The 16,484-nt window shown below is 38.8% G+C and overlaps 1 protein-coding gene across 17 annotated transcripts in view; it reads right to left on the reverse strand.

The window, feature by feature from the left end:
• The window catches only part of FAM228B (family with sequence similarity 228 member B), a 91,993-nt gene that overhangs the window by 29,402 nt on the left and 46,107 nt on the right, over positions 1–16,484 (reverse strand). For 7 of the 17 annotated variants that reach the window (XM_063790081.1, XM_016948130.3, XM_063790078.1 and 4 more), the window contains 3 exons: positions 5,015–5,083; positions 2,097–2,288; positions 729–809 (listed from right to left, as the gene is read on the reverse strand). In XM_063790081.1, coding sequence (XP_063646151.1) covers positions 729–809; positions 2,097–2,234 — 219 coding nt within the window. In that variant the 5' untranslated portion in view covers positions 2,235–2,288; positions 5,015–5,083. Of the gene's footprint in view, positions 1–728; positions 810–2,096; positions 2,289–5,014; positions 5,084–10,582; positions 10,665–15,734; positions 16,454–16,484 lie in introns of those variants that run through there. The other 10 variants (XM_003308952.6, XM_001144366.7, XM_016948132.2 and 7 more) reach the window with 8 other exon arrangements.

The raw sequence follows: 16,484 nt of genomic DNA on the forward strand, positions 1-16,484 counted from the left end.
CAAAACACCACATCTGTGCTCTGCTATTTACAGCTGGGTGACTTTGACAAGTGACCTGAATCTTACTTGTCTCATCTGTGACTTACCTCACACAGTAGCAGCAAAGGTGAAATAAATGTGAAAAAAACCCTAAGACTTGGTTAATCCTTCAGTGCAAGGTTAATTAATTCTGCTATTAGTAACAGAATATCATGCAATGAAGAAAATTATATATTTATATTTTGAGAAAGAAGCAAATAATAAACTATTGGGGGAGGGGAAGCCCATTATAAAACCAAATGTAACTCCATTCTTATAAAATAAAAATGTGAATACATACACACATATAGAAAGAAATCTAGATAGATATACAGAAAAATGTTAATGAGTTAACATAATGAATTAATTCTGGATAATAGAATTTTGGTTTTTTATTTTCTTAATTTGAAAATCAATTTTCTCATTTATCTATCATGAAAATGTGTTACTTTTGTAACAAATTTAAAAGTCTATGGAATTTTTAAACGTTACCTATTACCCAATCATTATCCAGTATTTTCCACTTTTATGGAGATTTAATTTACTTTGGCCTTTGGCTTTTTGTTCCTTTCTAAGATCGGGCAATGGGAAACTATCCTTAAAATGTTACTGCACTTTTAGGGAATCGCTTAAGGACTGCTCATATATTAGGGCTGCTCAAAACAACCAAACACATAATACCAAAGTTAAAAAAAAGAAATCTACCCTACCTTCAGAAAATTGGGGTCCTTCTTGCTCATATAAAAGGGATCATACTCTTTTGGATCATAATGTTCTATAAATGCATTTCCCTATAGCAAGGAAATAAAACGATACACAAGAACAAGAGGCGCACAGTTAATTTTGAGCATATCAGGACTTCAGAGCCAAACACATAGTATCATTCTTATGCTTGAAAGCAGCATCAGTGACAAATGCAAAAAGAAAGACAAGGCTACATTTTAAATTTAATTTATTCAAGCAATCAGGTATAGTGAAGGAAGGAATCTACTTAAAATTTGTAAGATTTTAATAAAGAATGTTGGAACACTAAAAGATTTGGGAATTTGTTTTTAAATGCTTACTAGTCAAACATCTCAGATTTTTAAAAAATGCTAGAAGAACAGCTATATTTTAGAGCTTTGCAAATAATCAAGTTCCAGAACAAAAGAAAAATATGTCCTGAAACTAGAGTCCAAATTATTTATTTTGTAATTTTATATATATATATATATATATTTTTTTTTTTTTTTTGAGACAGAATCTTGCTCCATCACCCAGGCTGGAGTACAGAGGTGTGATCTCGGCTCACTGCAACCTGCACCTCACAGGTTCAAGTGATTCTCCTGCCTCAGCCTCCCAAGTAGCTGGGATTACAGGCACCCACCACCATGCCTGGCTAATTTTGTATTTTTAGGAGAGACGGGGTATCACCAGGCTGGTCTTGAACTCCCAACCTCAGGTGATCCACCTGCTTTGGCCTCCCAAAGTGCTGGGATTACAGGTGTGAGCCACGCACCCACGTTTTTTAACTTGATAATTAAAATTAATAATTACATGGGGAGGGCTGGGCACAGTGGCTCACACCTGTAATCCCAGCACTTTGGGAGGCCGAGGCAGGCAGATTACCTGAAATCGGGAGTTCGAGACCAGCCTGACCAACATGGAGAAACCCTGTCTCTACTAAAAATACAAAATTAGCCAGTGTGGTGGCACATGCCTGTAATTCCAGCTACTTGGGAGGCTAAGGCAGGAGAATTGCTTGAAGCCGTGAGGTGGAGGTTTGCAGTGAGCCAAGATCGTGCCGTTGCACTCCAGTCTGGGTGACAAGAGTGAAACTCCATCTCGAATAATAATAATAATAACCACATGGGGAAAACACAGAAAAATGGTTCTAATGTAGACAATTAAATCTAATCTTCCTTTTCTCTCCTTTCCAAATGTCCTGGGTTTAAGAATACTTTATGCTATTATGTAACAGGGTATAGAAGATACATATGTAGAGGGGACAGGGACAGACTGACTGAATGATTATAAATGAACAAAGATGACATTAGGTCTAAATCAACTGAAAAAAGCATCAAATGATCTCTTAGTACCTTTTTATTTACATGTTTTAAAAAGCCATCTAATTCCCCTTGCCTCCTTTTTTTAATCTTCTTATGTGAGCAAACTTTTTCTATAATTTTCTTCTGAAGAGGATCTGCCACACAGTCAACCCATCTTTTATGTAACATCTCCTTTCTTCTTGCATTTAAGAAGGCATGATGTTGTAAATACTTATCTAGTTCCTAGTAAACAGTGGTAGAAAAGACAAATATATTATCCTAAAGCTTTCTTGTTCTAAAATTTTCCAAAACTTAAACTTCATAAGTTTAAATTACTCCTAAGAATAACCCACAGAGACATTCATTAATTCAATCGTTTCTTTGGCTTTAACTTCTACTATGTGACATACACTCTGCTGCAAACAAGGAAAACACAGGTATTTGGGGCAACATGCCTGCTCTCCCTGGGGAGAAAGACTAAAGAACAAATCAAAAGCAAGGCAAGGTGGCGCCTGCCTATATTTCCAGCTACCTGGGAGGGTGAAGCTAGAGAATCACTTGAGCCCAGGACTTCAAGGATGCAGTACACCATGATTGGGACACTGCACTCTAGCCTGGGTAACAGAGTGAAAACCCATCCCTAAGAAACAAACAAACAAAATCACAAACAGTGGGAGGGGGAATATAGCAAGATGTATATTTATATATGATGGATATATGTATGGCATACTATAAATAAAATAACTGAAGACAGAGGAGAGAAAAACCATTTGCTAGATTCTTAAAAGATTCCCAGTTTGGTGGGCCTCAGAAATTTAAACAGACCTACCATAAGACCCAACAATTCCACTCCTACCCAAATGAATGAAAATCCAGGCTCAAATAGATACTTGTACACCAATGTTCATTGCGGCATTATTCACAATAGCCAAAAGGTGGAAACGATCCAAGTATCCATCAAGAGATGAACAGATAAAATGTGGTATATACATACCACATTTATTTATATGTGTAATATGGAATATTATTCAGCCACAAAAAGGAATGAAGTTCTGAAACATGCTACAACATGGATGAACTTTGAAAAGAGTATGCCAAAGTGAAATAAGTCAGACACAAATGGACAAATAGTACAGGATTCCACATATACGAACTATCTGGAATAGCCAAAATTCATAGAGCCAGAAGGTAGATTAGAGGTTACCAAGTGCCTGGGGGAGGGAGAAATGAGGAGTCACTGCTTATTGAATACAAACTGTCAGTTTGGAGTAAGGAAAAAGTTTTGGAAATAGTGGTGATGGTTGCACAACATTATGAATGTGATTAATGACACCGAATGGTACACTTAAAATGGTTAAAATGGCAAATTTTATATTGTGTATATTCACTTTTATATCGCATACACTGAAAAAAATGATTAATTTTTTTTCAAAGCCAAGACTCCCAAAGTGGGAGACATTTGGGCTGGGCCTTTAAGAATGAGGATTTACACTAGGTGCGGTGGCTCACGCCGGTAATCCTAGCATTTCAGGAGGCCAAGGCAGGAGGATCACATGAGCCCAGGAATTCAAGACTAGCCTGGGGAAAATAGTCAGACTCCATCTCTACAAAAAAATTAAAACTTGGCCAGGCGTAGTGGCAATCCCACGCCTGTAATCCCAGCACTTTGGGAGGCCGAGGTGGGCAGATCACTTGAAGCAAGGAGTGTGAGACCAGCCTGGCCAATGTGGTGAAACCACGTCTCTACTAAAAATACAAAAGTTAGCCGGGCATGCTGGCACGTGCCTATAATCCCAGCTACTTGGGAGGTTGAGGCAGAATTGCTTGAACCCGGGAGGTGGAAGTTGCAGTGAGCCGAGATCATACCATTGCACTCCAGCCTGGGCAAAGAAGTAAGACTCCGTTTCAAAAAAAAATTAAAACTTAGCTAGGCTCCGTGGCTCACACCTGTAATCCCAACTAATTGGGAGGCTGAGGCAGGAGAATCACTTGAGCCCAGGAGGCCAAGGCTGCAGAGAGCTGTAATTGTGCCACTGCACTCCAGCCTGGGTGACAGAGTGAGACCCCATCTCAAAAAAAAAAAAAAAAAAAAAAAAAAAAAAGAAGGGTTATCCAGGAAGAGAAGGGATGGCAGAAAAAGAGGAAGAAAAACATTCTATAAAAAAAAAAAAAAAAAAAAAACCTTCACTACAACTGACCTTCAGAAAAAAAAAAAGGCAAGAGTAAAGAGGCAGAAGTGTAGCATAACCTAATCCAAGTGGCAAGTAGCCTGCAAAGATGATGCTTGATTAGGCTACAAACTAATTCATTCCCACTAAACCTTCTCATCCACCTTTCATATAGCAAATAAAGTCATGTGACTACTAGGAAGAGCGTGAAATTCAAAATGAAATAAATAAAATATTAAGAACCCTGAGAGGTCTGCTAGGCCGAGTCCCTCCCTAACCTCTGGCCATAGCACACTTCAGCCATTCCCAATGTTAGTTCCTTTCCTTTTTAAAGAGCTCTAAAGAAATTTCTTAAAAATAAAAACAGGTTACCCACTCCAGTGTCCCTGGTGTTTAGTACACTTCACACGGATGTTCTTCTTGTCACATTAGGCCCATCCTGGCTCAGTTAAACCCTGTTCTATGTATATCTGAGTAATAATTAGTCAGTGTGTTCTGCTAACAGCTCTTAAGGATTAGCTCATTTACAGTGACTGCTGAAACCCACTAAGACAAAGAAACAAGTGAGTAGAGGAAAATTTCTGTGCCTCTCTGCAAAGGAATTCCCACAAAGTATAGGAAGGGAGGAAGTCCATTAGAGCAATTTCAGAGATCCCTTAAGGTTAATTCCAGGTGCAAGGGAGTGTTCTTTTAATTCTTTTTTCCATATTTTCTAAATAGTTTTTATAGAATATGCTACATATAAAAAGGAAAAACTACATTTAATTTTTAACTGAGATGCATTTTGTAGCCAATTCTTACCTTAATTACAGAATTTTCTTTGTATAATATTGATTGAATAGCTGCCTCAGTATCTTCTTTAGCTAAAACCTGAAAGGACAGAATTAAACTTTGAAAAGAAAATCTTTAAAAACTATTAGTGCTATCTGGAATCATTATATTTAGCATGACAGACATATCCCTGGAAAGTTCTCTATGCATGCAGTTTGTTTCCTCCAAATCATATCATCGAGTGCTTTTTTTTTGTTTCTTTCTTTGAGACAGAGTCTTGTTCTGTCGCCTAGGCTGCTGGAGTGCAGCAGAACCATCTCGGCTCACTGCAACCTCCACTTCCAGGGTTCAAGCGATTCTCGTGCCTCAGCCTCCCAAGTAGCTGGGATTACAGGTGTGCAACACATGCCTGACTAATTTTTGTGTTTTTGGTAGAGACAGGGTTTTGCCATGTTGGCCTCGCTGGTCTCAAACTCCTGGCCTCAAGTGATCTGCGTGCCTCAGCCTCCCAAAGTGCTGGGATTACAGGCCTGAGCCACTGTACCCAGCCCATCAAGTGCTTTTTAAACAGTATTTCGATCTGTCTGTTCTTGGCTACACCAAAATGTAACTCAGCTTACAGACATTTTGAGTCCCAAAATGTTCAAATGTCTTTTCCGGAGTCACATGGTAGTTACAATCCATCTTTTTTCACTTCCTATAAAATGCTTTTACTTTTCTGGGTTAAAATAGATTAAATTAGGCCTCTATTTGAGGCTTTTTGACTATGCAAGACATACTAATCTTCCAGCCTTGATTCTTACAGAACTAGTTAAGGATATGTCAACAGTTTCACTAAAAGCTTAGTGCCACCTAAGGCAAACTCTATACATAGAAGAAATGTCACTAGTGAACAATAATACAAGGTCTTAGAAAGACTTTCTATTCAATCTCCTGCTCTTTTTCGTGTTCTTCCATAATGAATTCACCCACTAATTTTGTTTTTGAAAATTACTGAAACATAAGCCTATGGATATAATAAATCAAGGAAATGAGTTATATTTTTATCCATTAACTCACAACTGTATATAAAATGTAAAATTATAATTAAACAAGTAATTGGATCTTCTCAAAATGAAAGAAAGCTCTTATTAAAATAAAAGGAAACATATTCATTTAATTAATTTTTCCATGACAATTGACAAATTACCCAAAAGACTGAAACAAATTTCTTAGACAGTATTGACATAAATATAATTGGAACGAATTTATTTATCATTAGTGAATATGGCTATCAAATAAATATTAGTAATAAATTTTATTTTTTATGTACTTATTTTGGAGACAGTCTTGCTCTGTCACTTAGGCTAGAGTGCAGTAGTATGATCATAGCGCACTGTACCCTCAAACTCCTGAGCTCAAGCAATGCTTCTACCTCAGCCTCCCAAAGTGCTAGGATTACAAGCATGAGCCACCACCATGCCCAGCCAAATACTATTTTTATATACAAGTCACATTTTCAGATTTTGAAATAACACAATCTTTAGGGAACAGTGATATTAGTGACAAAATTATGACAGCATTAATTTTTCCATTTTTATAACAAATGTTCCACAATTATTAAATACCTGCCAGAAAATGGAAGCAGTTGATTTCTAGCACAGAATTGCCTTTGAGATCCTCTTGTAATTACATACAAATAAAATATTCTCAAGTTAACTGTCAGTGAAAGTAGTTGTCTTCAGTCCCACTGCTTTTATTTCCAGGACAGATGAGTAAAATCTCATTATCTAAGAACTGTCCTTCCCCATTAACATCCAAAGAAGCCAAGGCTCATGGGAGCTAAGCAACAACTAGAAGCATAGAAAACTCAAATGAGTCTACTCTAGTTTGTTTTCTTTGTTATTTTTGCCTCATAGAGTTGCCCTTCCTGGAAAGTCTGTACTCAGATAGGGGGTAGTGAATTAACATTCCAGATAAAAAATATAAAAAACAACAACCTGAAGACACTGGAGAGTGATCAAAAAGCAGGGAGTTACTGAATGCTATTCAACACTAAGAAAAAAAAAAACAGCACTAGATGAATTTCCAGTTTTTTATTAACTTGCCTGAGAAAGGGCCTTAGTCTGAGGTAAAGGAGGTGGCTAAAACTCAGATAGAAACATGCGGCCTAACTGGTTCAGGAATTAGAAGACAGAGTTTGGGGTAAGCATGGGAGCTGGAAGGTGAGAGGAAAAATACTGGAAAGGAGGGAGCCAAAGAAAGGATGCCACAAATTCTGCAAAAGAACTCTGACCAAATATCTGGCAAACTCTTGAACTGTATATGCGTAAGGCAGACTCCATGTAGCCCAGCTTAAGATAAAAAAAGACTAAACCGTGACTTCATCTGCTGCCAACTTCAGGAAAGACAAGTTTGGAGATTGAGTTCAGCAAAGATAACTGCTTCCTAAAACAAAAGCTCAATATTCTTCAGAGGAATATAACAGAATCCAGACCCTCCACAATGTATCATTCATAATGTCCAAAATGTAATCTAGAATTACTAGATACATAAAGAAACGAAAAATGTGATCCAAACTTAAGAAAAAGACAATCAATGGAGACCAACTCTGAAATGACCCATATGTTGGAATCTAGAAGAAATGGATAAATTCCTGGACACATACACCCTCCCAAGACTAAATGAGGAAGAAGTCAAATCCCTGAATAGACTAATAACAAGTTCTGAAATTGAGGCAGTAATTAATAGCCTACCAACCAAAACAAAACAAAACAAAAAATCCCAGGACCAGAGGGATTCATGGCTGGATTCTACTAGAGATACAAAGAAGGGCTCGTACCATTCCTTCTGAAACTATTTCAAACAATTGAAAAGGAGGGACTCCTCCCTAACTCATTGTATGAGGCCATCATCCTGATACCAAAACCTGGCAGAGATACAACAAAAAAAGGAAACTTCAGGCCAATATCCCTGTTGAAGTACAATGCGAAAATTGTCAATAAAATACTGGCAAACTGAATCCAGCAGCACATCAAAAAGCTTATCCACCACCATCAAGTTGGCTTCATCCCTGCGGTGCAAGGCTGGTTCCACATATGCAAATCAATAAACATAATCCATCACATAAACAGAATCAATGACAAAAACCACATGATCATCTCAATAGATGCAGAAAAGGCCTTCAATAAAATTCAACATCCCTTCATGTTAAAAACTTCCAATAAACTAGGTATTGATGGAACATATCTCAAAATAATAAGAGCTATTTATGACAAACCCACAGCCAATATCATACTGAATGGGCAAAAGCTGGAAGCATTTCCTTTGAAAACCAGCACAAGACAAGGATGCCCTCTCTCACAATTCCTATTCAACATATTACTGGAAGTTCTGGCCAGGGCAATCAGGCAACAGAAATAAATAAAGTGTATTCAAATAGGAAGAGATGAAGTCAAATTGTCTCTGTTTGCAGATGACATGATTCTATATTTAGAAAACCCCATCATCTCAGGCCAAAAGCTCCTGAAGCTGATAAGCAACTTCAGCAAAGCCTCCGAATACAAAATCGATGTGCAAAAATCACAAACATTCCCTATACATCAACAACAGACAAGTAGAAAGCCAAATCATTAATAAACTCTCATTCACAATTGCTATAAAGAAAATAAAATACCTAGGAATATAGCTAACAAGGGATGTGAAGGACCTCTTCCAGGAGAACTACAAACCACTGCTCAAGGAAATAAGAGAGGACAGAAACAAACGGAAAAACATTCCATGCTCATGGATAGGAAGAATCAATATCATGAAAATGGCCACACTACCCAGAGTAATTTATAGATTCAATGGTATTCTCACAAATCTACCATTGACATTCTTCATAGAATTAGAGAAAACTACTTCAAATTTTATATGAAACCAAAAAAGAGCCCATATAGCCCAGACAATCCTAAGCAAAAAGAACAAAGCTGGAGGCATCACGCTACCTAACTTTAAACTATACTACAAGGCTACAGTAATCACAACAGCATGGTACTGGTACCAAAACAGACATATAGACCAATGGAACAGAATGGAGATCTCAGAAATAACACCATACATTTACAACCATCTGATCTTCGACAAACCAGACAAAAACAAGCAATGGGGAAAAGATTCCCCTTTAATAAAGAATTCCTTTAATAAAAGCATTCCCTATTTAATAAATGGTGCTGGGAAAACTGGCTAGCCATATGCAGAAAACTGAAACTGGACCCTTTCCTTACACTGTATACAAAAATTAACTCAAGATGGATTAAAGACTTAAATGTAAAACCCAAAACTATAAAAACCCTAGAAGAAAACATAGGCAATAACATTCAGGGCATGGGCAAAGACTTCATGACAAAAATGCCAAAAGCAATTGCAACAAAAGCCAAAATTGACAAATGGGATCTAATTAATCTAAAGAGCTTCTATACAGCAAAAGAAACTATCATTGGAATGAACAGGAAACCTACAGAATGGGAGAAAATTTTTGCGATCTACCCATCTGACAAAGGTCTAATATCCAGAATCTACAAAAAACAAACAAGTTTACAAGAAAAAAAAATCAAAAAGTGGGCAAAGGATATGAACAGATGCTTCTCAAAAGAAGACATTTACATGGCCAACAAACACATGAAAAAAAGCTCAACATCACTGATCATTAGAGCAATGCAAATGAAAACCATAATGAGATACCATCTCACACCAGTCAGAATAGTGATTATTAAAGTCAAGAAACAATACATGCTGGTGAGGCTGTGGAGAAACAGGAGCACTTTTACACTGTTAGTGGGAATGTAAATTAGTTCAACCATTGTGGAAGACAGTGTGGCGATTCCTCAAGGATATTAGAACCAAAAATACCATTTGACCCAGCAATCCCATTTCTGGGTATGTACCTAAAGGAATATAAATCATTCTACTATAAAGACATCTGCACATGTATGTTTATTGCAGCACTATTTACAATAGCAAAGATATGTAACCAACCCAAATGCCCATCAATGATAGACTGGATAAAGAAAATGTACATATACACCATGGAATACTATGCAGCCATAAAAGGGAATGAGATCATGTCCTTTGCAGGGACATAGATGAAGCTGAAAGCCATCATACTCAGCAAACTAACACAGGAACCAGAAAACCAAACACCACATGTTCTCACTCATAAGTGGGAGCTGAACAATGAGAACACATGGACCCAGGGAGGGGAACAACACACATCAGGGCCAGTCGGGGGCTGGGGGTGAGGGGAGAGAGAGCATTAGGACAAACAGCTAATGCATGCAGGGCTTAAAACCTAGATGACAGGTTGATAGCAAACCACCATGGCATATATATACCTATGTAACAAACCTGCACGTCCTGCACTTGTATCTCAGAACTTAAAGTAAAATAAGAAAAATAAAAAGAAAATTATATTGACATGAAAATCTGAAAAAAAAGAAGACAAGGATTTGAGGACAGTTATGATAGCTATGCTTAAAAATATGCTCATAATTAATGAATAGAAAATCTTAGCAGAGAATAGAAATGATAAAAAACCAAGTGGAAAATACAGTTCTTAAATTTGAGAAATAAACAAACCTCAATGGGTTAGCAGCAGATTCGAGATGACATAAAAATAGTCAGTGAACTTGAAGACAGACCATTAGAAATTACCCAATCTGAAAAAAAAGGAAGAAGAAAGATTAGAAAATAATAAACAGAGTCATAGTGACCTATGAGACAATATCAAACGATTCAACAAATGGATAGAGTTGCAGAAGTGAGGAGTAAAAGAATGGAGCAGAAAACAACTGTTTGAAAAAATAATGTCTGGATGAGAACTTTCACTTTTGAACAAGACAGAGTAGCAGGAAACAGACTTACTCTCCCACCTGAAACAACTAAAAAAAAAAAAAAAAGATAAAATAGATGAAACAACAGTTTCCAAGATATCGAACATCAGGCAAAGAAGAACAGTGGCCCCTGAGAAATAGAAAATAAACAGCCCAGCTGTCTGCCTGAATTGAGGAGTGGGGATGGGAGTCTGGAGAGGCCAGAGCAGTTGGAGTTCATAGGTTAGAGTACTAGAGGGAGGAGAGCTACAAGAAAGATGGAGCTCTGGAGAACTGCAAAGGGTCAACCGCAGAGGTCCCCTTGAGTCTTCAGCTGATCGTAAACACTATATGCCCAAAGGAACAATGGGCAAAGAAACACCTGCAAGAATTAGGGAATCAATCCCTAGAGGTCACACAGTCCCAGGAGTGTTCGTTCCCTTTAGCATCAGCCAGAGGAAAAAAAAAAATTCCCATAGTTTGAAGTGCATAGAGTAGAGTATTTGGAGAGGTTTTGTATCAGTACTGAAACAAAATTGGCCCTACAGTAGATACTGCTGTGGTCCTGTCTAGCAAAACTCGGAGGCAAGACCTGAAAGAATCCTGCTGTGTCCAAGTAACTTAACTGAATCCAAGGGGAAAAATGAAGAATATTTATGGGAAATCTGTGCACTTGTACTTAAAAAAAAAAAGAGTATTTATGGCAAATCAAAAATATCTAGCACTCAATATGGTTAAAATTCACAGTCTTGCATTTAATCAAAAATCATCAGGCATACAAAGAAATAGGAAAATTTAACCAATAATCACCAGGTATACAAAGAAATAGGAAAATTTAACCAATAATAAGAAGGAAAATTAACCAAAACTGCCCCCAAAATGACAAAGCCACTATAATTATTAAACCAGGACATTAAAAGTTATTATTCCTGTAGTTCATAAGTTAGAGAAGCTAGAAGAAGACTAGACATGTTGAGACAGAAAAAAATGTTTGAAAAAGAGCTAAGGGCCAGGCATGATGGCTCACACCTGTAATCCCAGTGCTTTGGGAGGCCAAGGTAGGAGGATCACTTGAGGCCAGGAGTTCAAGACCAGCCTGGGCTACATAGCGAGATCCCGTCTCAACAACAACAACAACAGCAACAAACAAACAAAAAAAAAACGGCAACAAAAGAATCCAGATAAAACTTCTAGGGACACAAATTATACTTGAGATAAAAATATGCTAGGTAGGTTTATTAGCAGATTAGACATTACAGAAATTTAGTGAACTTAAAAGCATAGCAACAGAAGCTTTCCAAAATGAAATGCACAGGGGAAAAACTGAAGAAAATTACCAGAATATCAGTGAGCTACAGGACAACTTCATGCAGGTTATTGTACATATAGTTGTATTTCCCAAAAGATGGAGGGAATAGAAAAAATAATTTAAGAAATAGGCCAGGCACGGTGACTCATGCCCGTAATTCCATCCCTTTGGGAGGCCAAGGCAGGCGGATCACTTGAGGTCAGGAGTTCAAGATCAGCCTGGCCAACATGGTGAAACCTCAACTCTTCTAAAAATACAAAAATTAGCTGGGCATGGTGGTGCACATCTGTAATCCCAGCTACTCGGGAGGCTTAGGCACAAGAATCGCTTGAACCCGGGAGGCAGAGGTTGGAGTAAGCTGAGATCATGCCACTGCACTGCAACCCGGGTGATAGAGTGAGACTCAGTTGAAAAAAAAAAAAGAAATAATGGCTGAAAATTTTCCAGATTTGTCAGAAACTATAAACCCACAGATACAAGAAGTTCAATGAACTCTGGGCAGTGGAGAAATTGTAACTTTCATACATTGCTATGAAAATTTAAAACGGTATCACTGCTGTGGGAAACAGTTCAGCAGTTCCTCAAAAAGTTAAACATATAGTTACCATATGAGCCAACAATTCCACTCCTAGGTTACATACCCAAGAGAACTGCAATCATGTTACCTAAAAAGTTACACAAAATGTTCATAGCAGCATTATTCATAACAGCAAAAAAACAGAAACAACCCAAAAGTCCATCCACTGATGAAGGGATAAACAAAATGTGATACTGAGACAATGGAATATTATTTGGTCATCAAAAGGAATAAAGTACTGCTTATGCTCTGACACGGACAAACCTTGAAAACATTATACTAAGTGAAAGCAGTCACTAAGGACCACATATTGTATGATACCATTTGTATAAAATGTCCAGAGTAGACAAATCTGTTTAGACAGGAAGTAGATCAGTGTTGCCAGGAGCCAGAGAGGGAGGGGAATGGGGGGTGACTGTTAAAAGGTGTGAAGTTTCTTTTTGGGGGTGATGAAATGTTCTGGAATTAGATAGTGGTGACAGTTGCACGGATTTGTGAATATACTAAAAAACACTGAAAATAAAAATTCTGAATTTAAAAAAAAATAAAAAACACTGAATTGTACACTTTAGAGTAGTGAATCTTGGCCGGGCGCCCGGTGGCTCACGCCTGTAATCCCAGCACTTTGGGAGGCCGAGGCGGGCAGATCATGAAGTCAGGAGATCGAGACCATCCTGGCTAACGTGGTGAAACCCCTCTCTACTTTTTTTTTGTAAAAATACAAAAACAAAAATTAGCCAAGTGTGGTGGCAGGCACCTGTAGTCCCAGCTACTTGGGAGGCTGAGGCAGGAGAATGGCGTGAACCGGGGAGGCAGAGTTTGCAGTGAGCTGAGATCACGCCACTGCGTTCCAGTCTGGGCGACAGAGCAAGACTTTGTCTCAAAAAAAAAAAAAGTAGTGAATCTTATGGCATGTAAATTATATCTCAATAGGAAGAGTCCAACAGTAAGAATACAAACAACCCAACTTAATTTTAAAGTGGGCAAAAGATTTGAACAAACACTTTGCCAAAGAAGATAGATAAATGGCAAGTAAGACTTGAAAAGATGCTCATAATTAGTCATTAAGGAAATGCAAATTAAAACCACAATGAGATGTCACTATACATCTTTTTAAAATGCCTTGAGTTAAAAAGGCCATACAATAAATAAGTATAAATAAAACTATTCCAAATGTTGGCTAGATTATGAAACAACTGGAACTCTCACACACTACTAGTGGGAATGTAAAATAATTCAATGACTTTGGAAACTAGTTTGGCAGCTTCATAAAGTTAAATTCATTTACCATATGACCCAGTCATTCCACAACTAAATATCTACCCAAGAGAAATGAAAGCATATGTCCATACAAAGACACACACATGAATGTTCATAACAGCTTTATTTGTAATAGCCCCAAACTGGAATCAACCCAAATGTCCATAAACAGGATGAACAAATTGGGATATATCCATATAAGGGAATAGCATTCAACCAAAAAAGAAATGAAGTATTGATACATACAACATGGGTGAGTGGCAAAATAATTATGATGAGTGAAAGAAGACAAACAGAAGGAAAAGAAATATATACTGTAAGATTCCATTTGTATACAATTTTTAAAATGCAAACTAGAGTGACAGAAAGCAAAGCAGGCTGGGCGCAGTGGCTCACACCTATAATCTCAGCACTTTGGGAGGCCGAGGCGGGCAGATCACTTGAGGTCAGTAGTTTGAGACCAGCCTGGCCAACATGGTGAAACCCCGTCTCTACTAAAAATCCAAAAAAATTAGCCAGGTGTGGTGGCGCAGGCCTGTAATCCTAGCTACTCAGGAGGCTGAGGTAGGAGGATCACTTGAACCCGGGAGGTGGAGGTTGCATTGAGCCGAGATCACGCCAGTGTTTTCCTGGCTGAGTGATAGAGCGAAAGAAAGAAAAGAAAAAGGAAAGAGAGAGAAAGAATGAAAGAAAGAGAAAGAAAGAAAAGCAGTGGTGGGGGGATGTGAGGGAGGGATTACAACAGAATATTAAGGAAGCTTTGGGAGTACTGAATATGTTCACCATCTTGATTGTGGTGATGTTTTCGTGTGTATACATGTCAAAACTTACCAAGTTTGTACACTTTATTTGAGACAGGGTCTTATTCTGTCACCCAGGTGGGGATGCAGTGGCACAATCACAGCTCACTGCAGCCTCAAATTCCTGGGGTCAAGCAATCCTCCTGCCTCAGCCTCTCAAGCAGCTGGGACTATAGGTGTATGCTACCACACCTGGCTATTATTGTTTGTTCGTTTGTGGAGACAGGGTCTCAGTATATTGCTCTGCCTGGTCTAGATAGAACTCCTGGGCTCAAGCGATCCTCCCACCTCAGCCTCCCAACGTGCTGGGATTACAGGCATGAGGCACAGTGCCAGACACACACTTTAAATATATGCAGTTTACTGTATATCAATTACATCTTAATAAAGCTGTTTAGAAAAAAGAAACTACAATCTAAAAACAATATAACTGGCTGGGCGCAAGGGCTCACAGCTATAATCCCAGCATTTTGGAACACCACGGCAGGTGGATTGCTTGAGCTCAGGAGTTGGAGACCAGCCTAGGCGACACAGTGTAGAGATTTTTTGTATCTCTACAGAAAATACCAAAATTAGCCAGACATGGTGGCGTGCGCCTATACTTCCAGCTACTAGGGAGTGGAAGGATGGCTTGATTCCAGGAGGAAACATAGCAAGACCCTGTCTCAAATATAAATAAATAAATAAATACATCATATCAAAATTTGGGTGATGCAGCTAAGGCAGTACCTCAAGAGAAACTTATAGCTATGTTACATTTTAAAAGGTATATAATCAATGACCTATGATTCCACCTTAAGATGTTAGAAAAAAACAGCAAAGTGAATATACAAAGTAAGTAAAGTGAAGGGAATAATAAACAGAATGAAATAAAAACAAACAATAGAAAAAACAATATATTTAGCACAAGCCACTTCCTACTGCAACGATCCAAGTAAAAAAATCTCCAAATCCCACACTATTTGATATATACCTCCATAAAACAAAGGGGCTTGGGCTCCAACCATTCTTTTGAGCTCTTGAGCTTGGGAAGTGTGCCAGTTACCAGATCATCACTGTCTACATTTTTCATTGTGGTCACAAATAACAATGCCCCTGGAAAAACTAAAAATCATCTTATTTAGTATTGAACATTTCACAGTCATCTGATTTTCTCTTCTGTTTAATACCACCTGTGTCCTTGCACACACGCAAAATGGATTTTGAACACGAACCATCCAGTTTCCCTAACAAGAGGCCTTCACTACAGACTCCAGATGACGGCTTCAGAGCCAGCCTCCTTTATAAGCAGGCGAGATGCTCTTTGAAAGAATCCCCCGTCCCTTGGAATGAATTCCCACGTCCCCCTCCAAGGCAGCCCATTCCAGCCAGTGTGGCAGCTTCAGCCTGGCCTCTCGGAGTCCCATTTGCAACACTTTTCTGACTTTGGTGGCCTCGAGTGGGAAGAACTGCAACTTTCTGGCCACAGAAACACAGGCTGAGCTGCTTAGAGAAGGCAGGGAGGGGCTTTCGGTCATACTGCGCGAGTCTTCGAGCTCTGAGCGGCTCGAAGTCCTCCCCGAGGCACGGGTGCGACGGGGATGTCGTAGGCGTCCGCACCCGCTCTCGCCCATCGCGCCCACTCCCGGCCCTTCCTCCCGCCCACTAGGCCGGGCGCCTGCGGCCTCCATGCCAGCCCCGGGCCGGGGGCCTGCCGCGCAGGCGCGTCGTGCGCGCGGACCGC

This window comes from Pan troglodytes, chromosome 12 (genome assembly GCF_028858775.2).
Source record: "Pan troglodytes isolate AG18354 chromosome 12, NHGRI_mPanTro3-v2.0_pri, whole genome shotgun sequence".
Taxonomy (NCBI): domain Eukaryota; kingdom Metazoa; phylum Chordata; class Mammalia; order Primates; family Hominidae; genus Pan; species Pan troglodytes.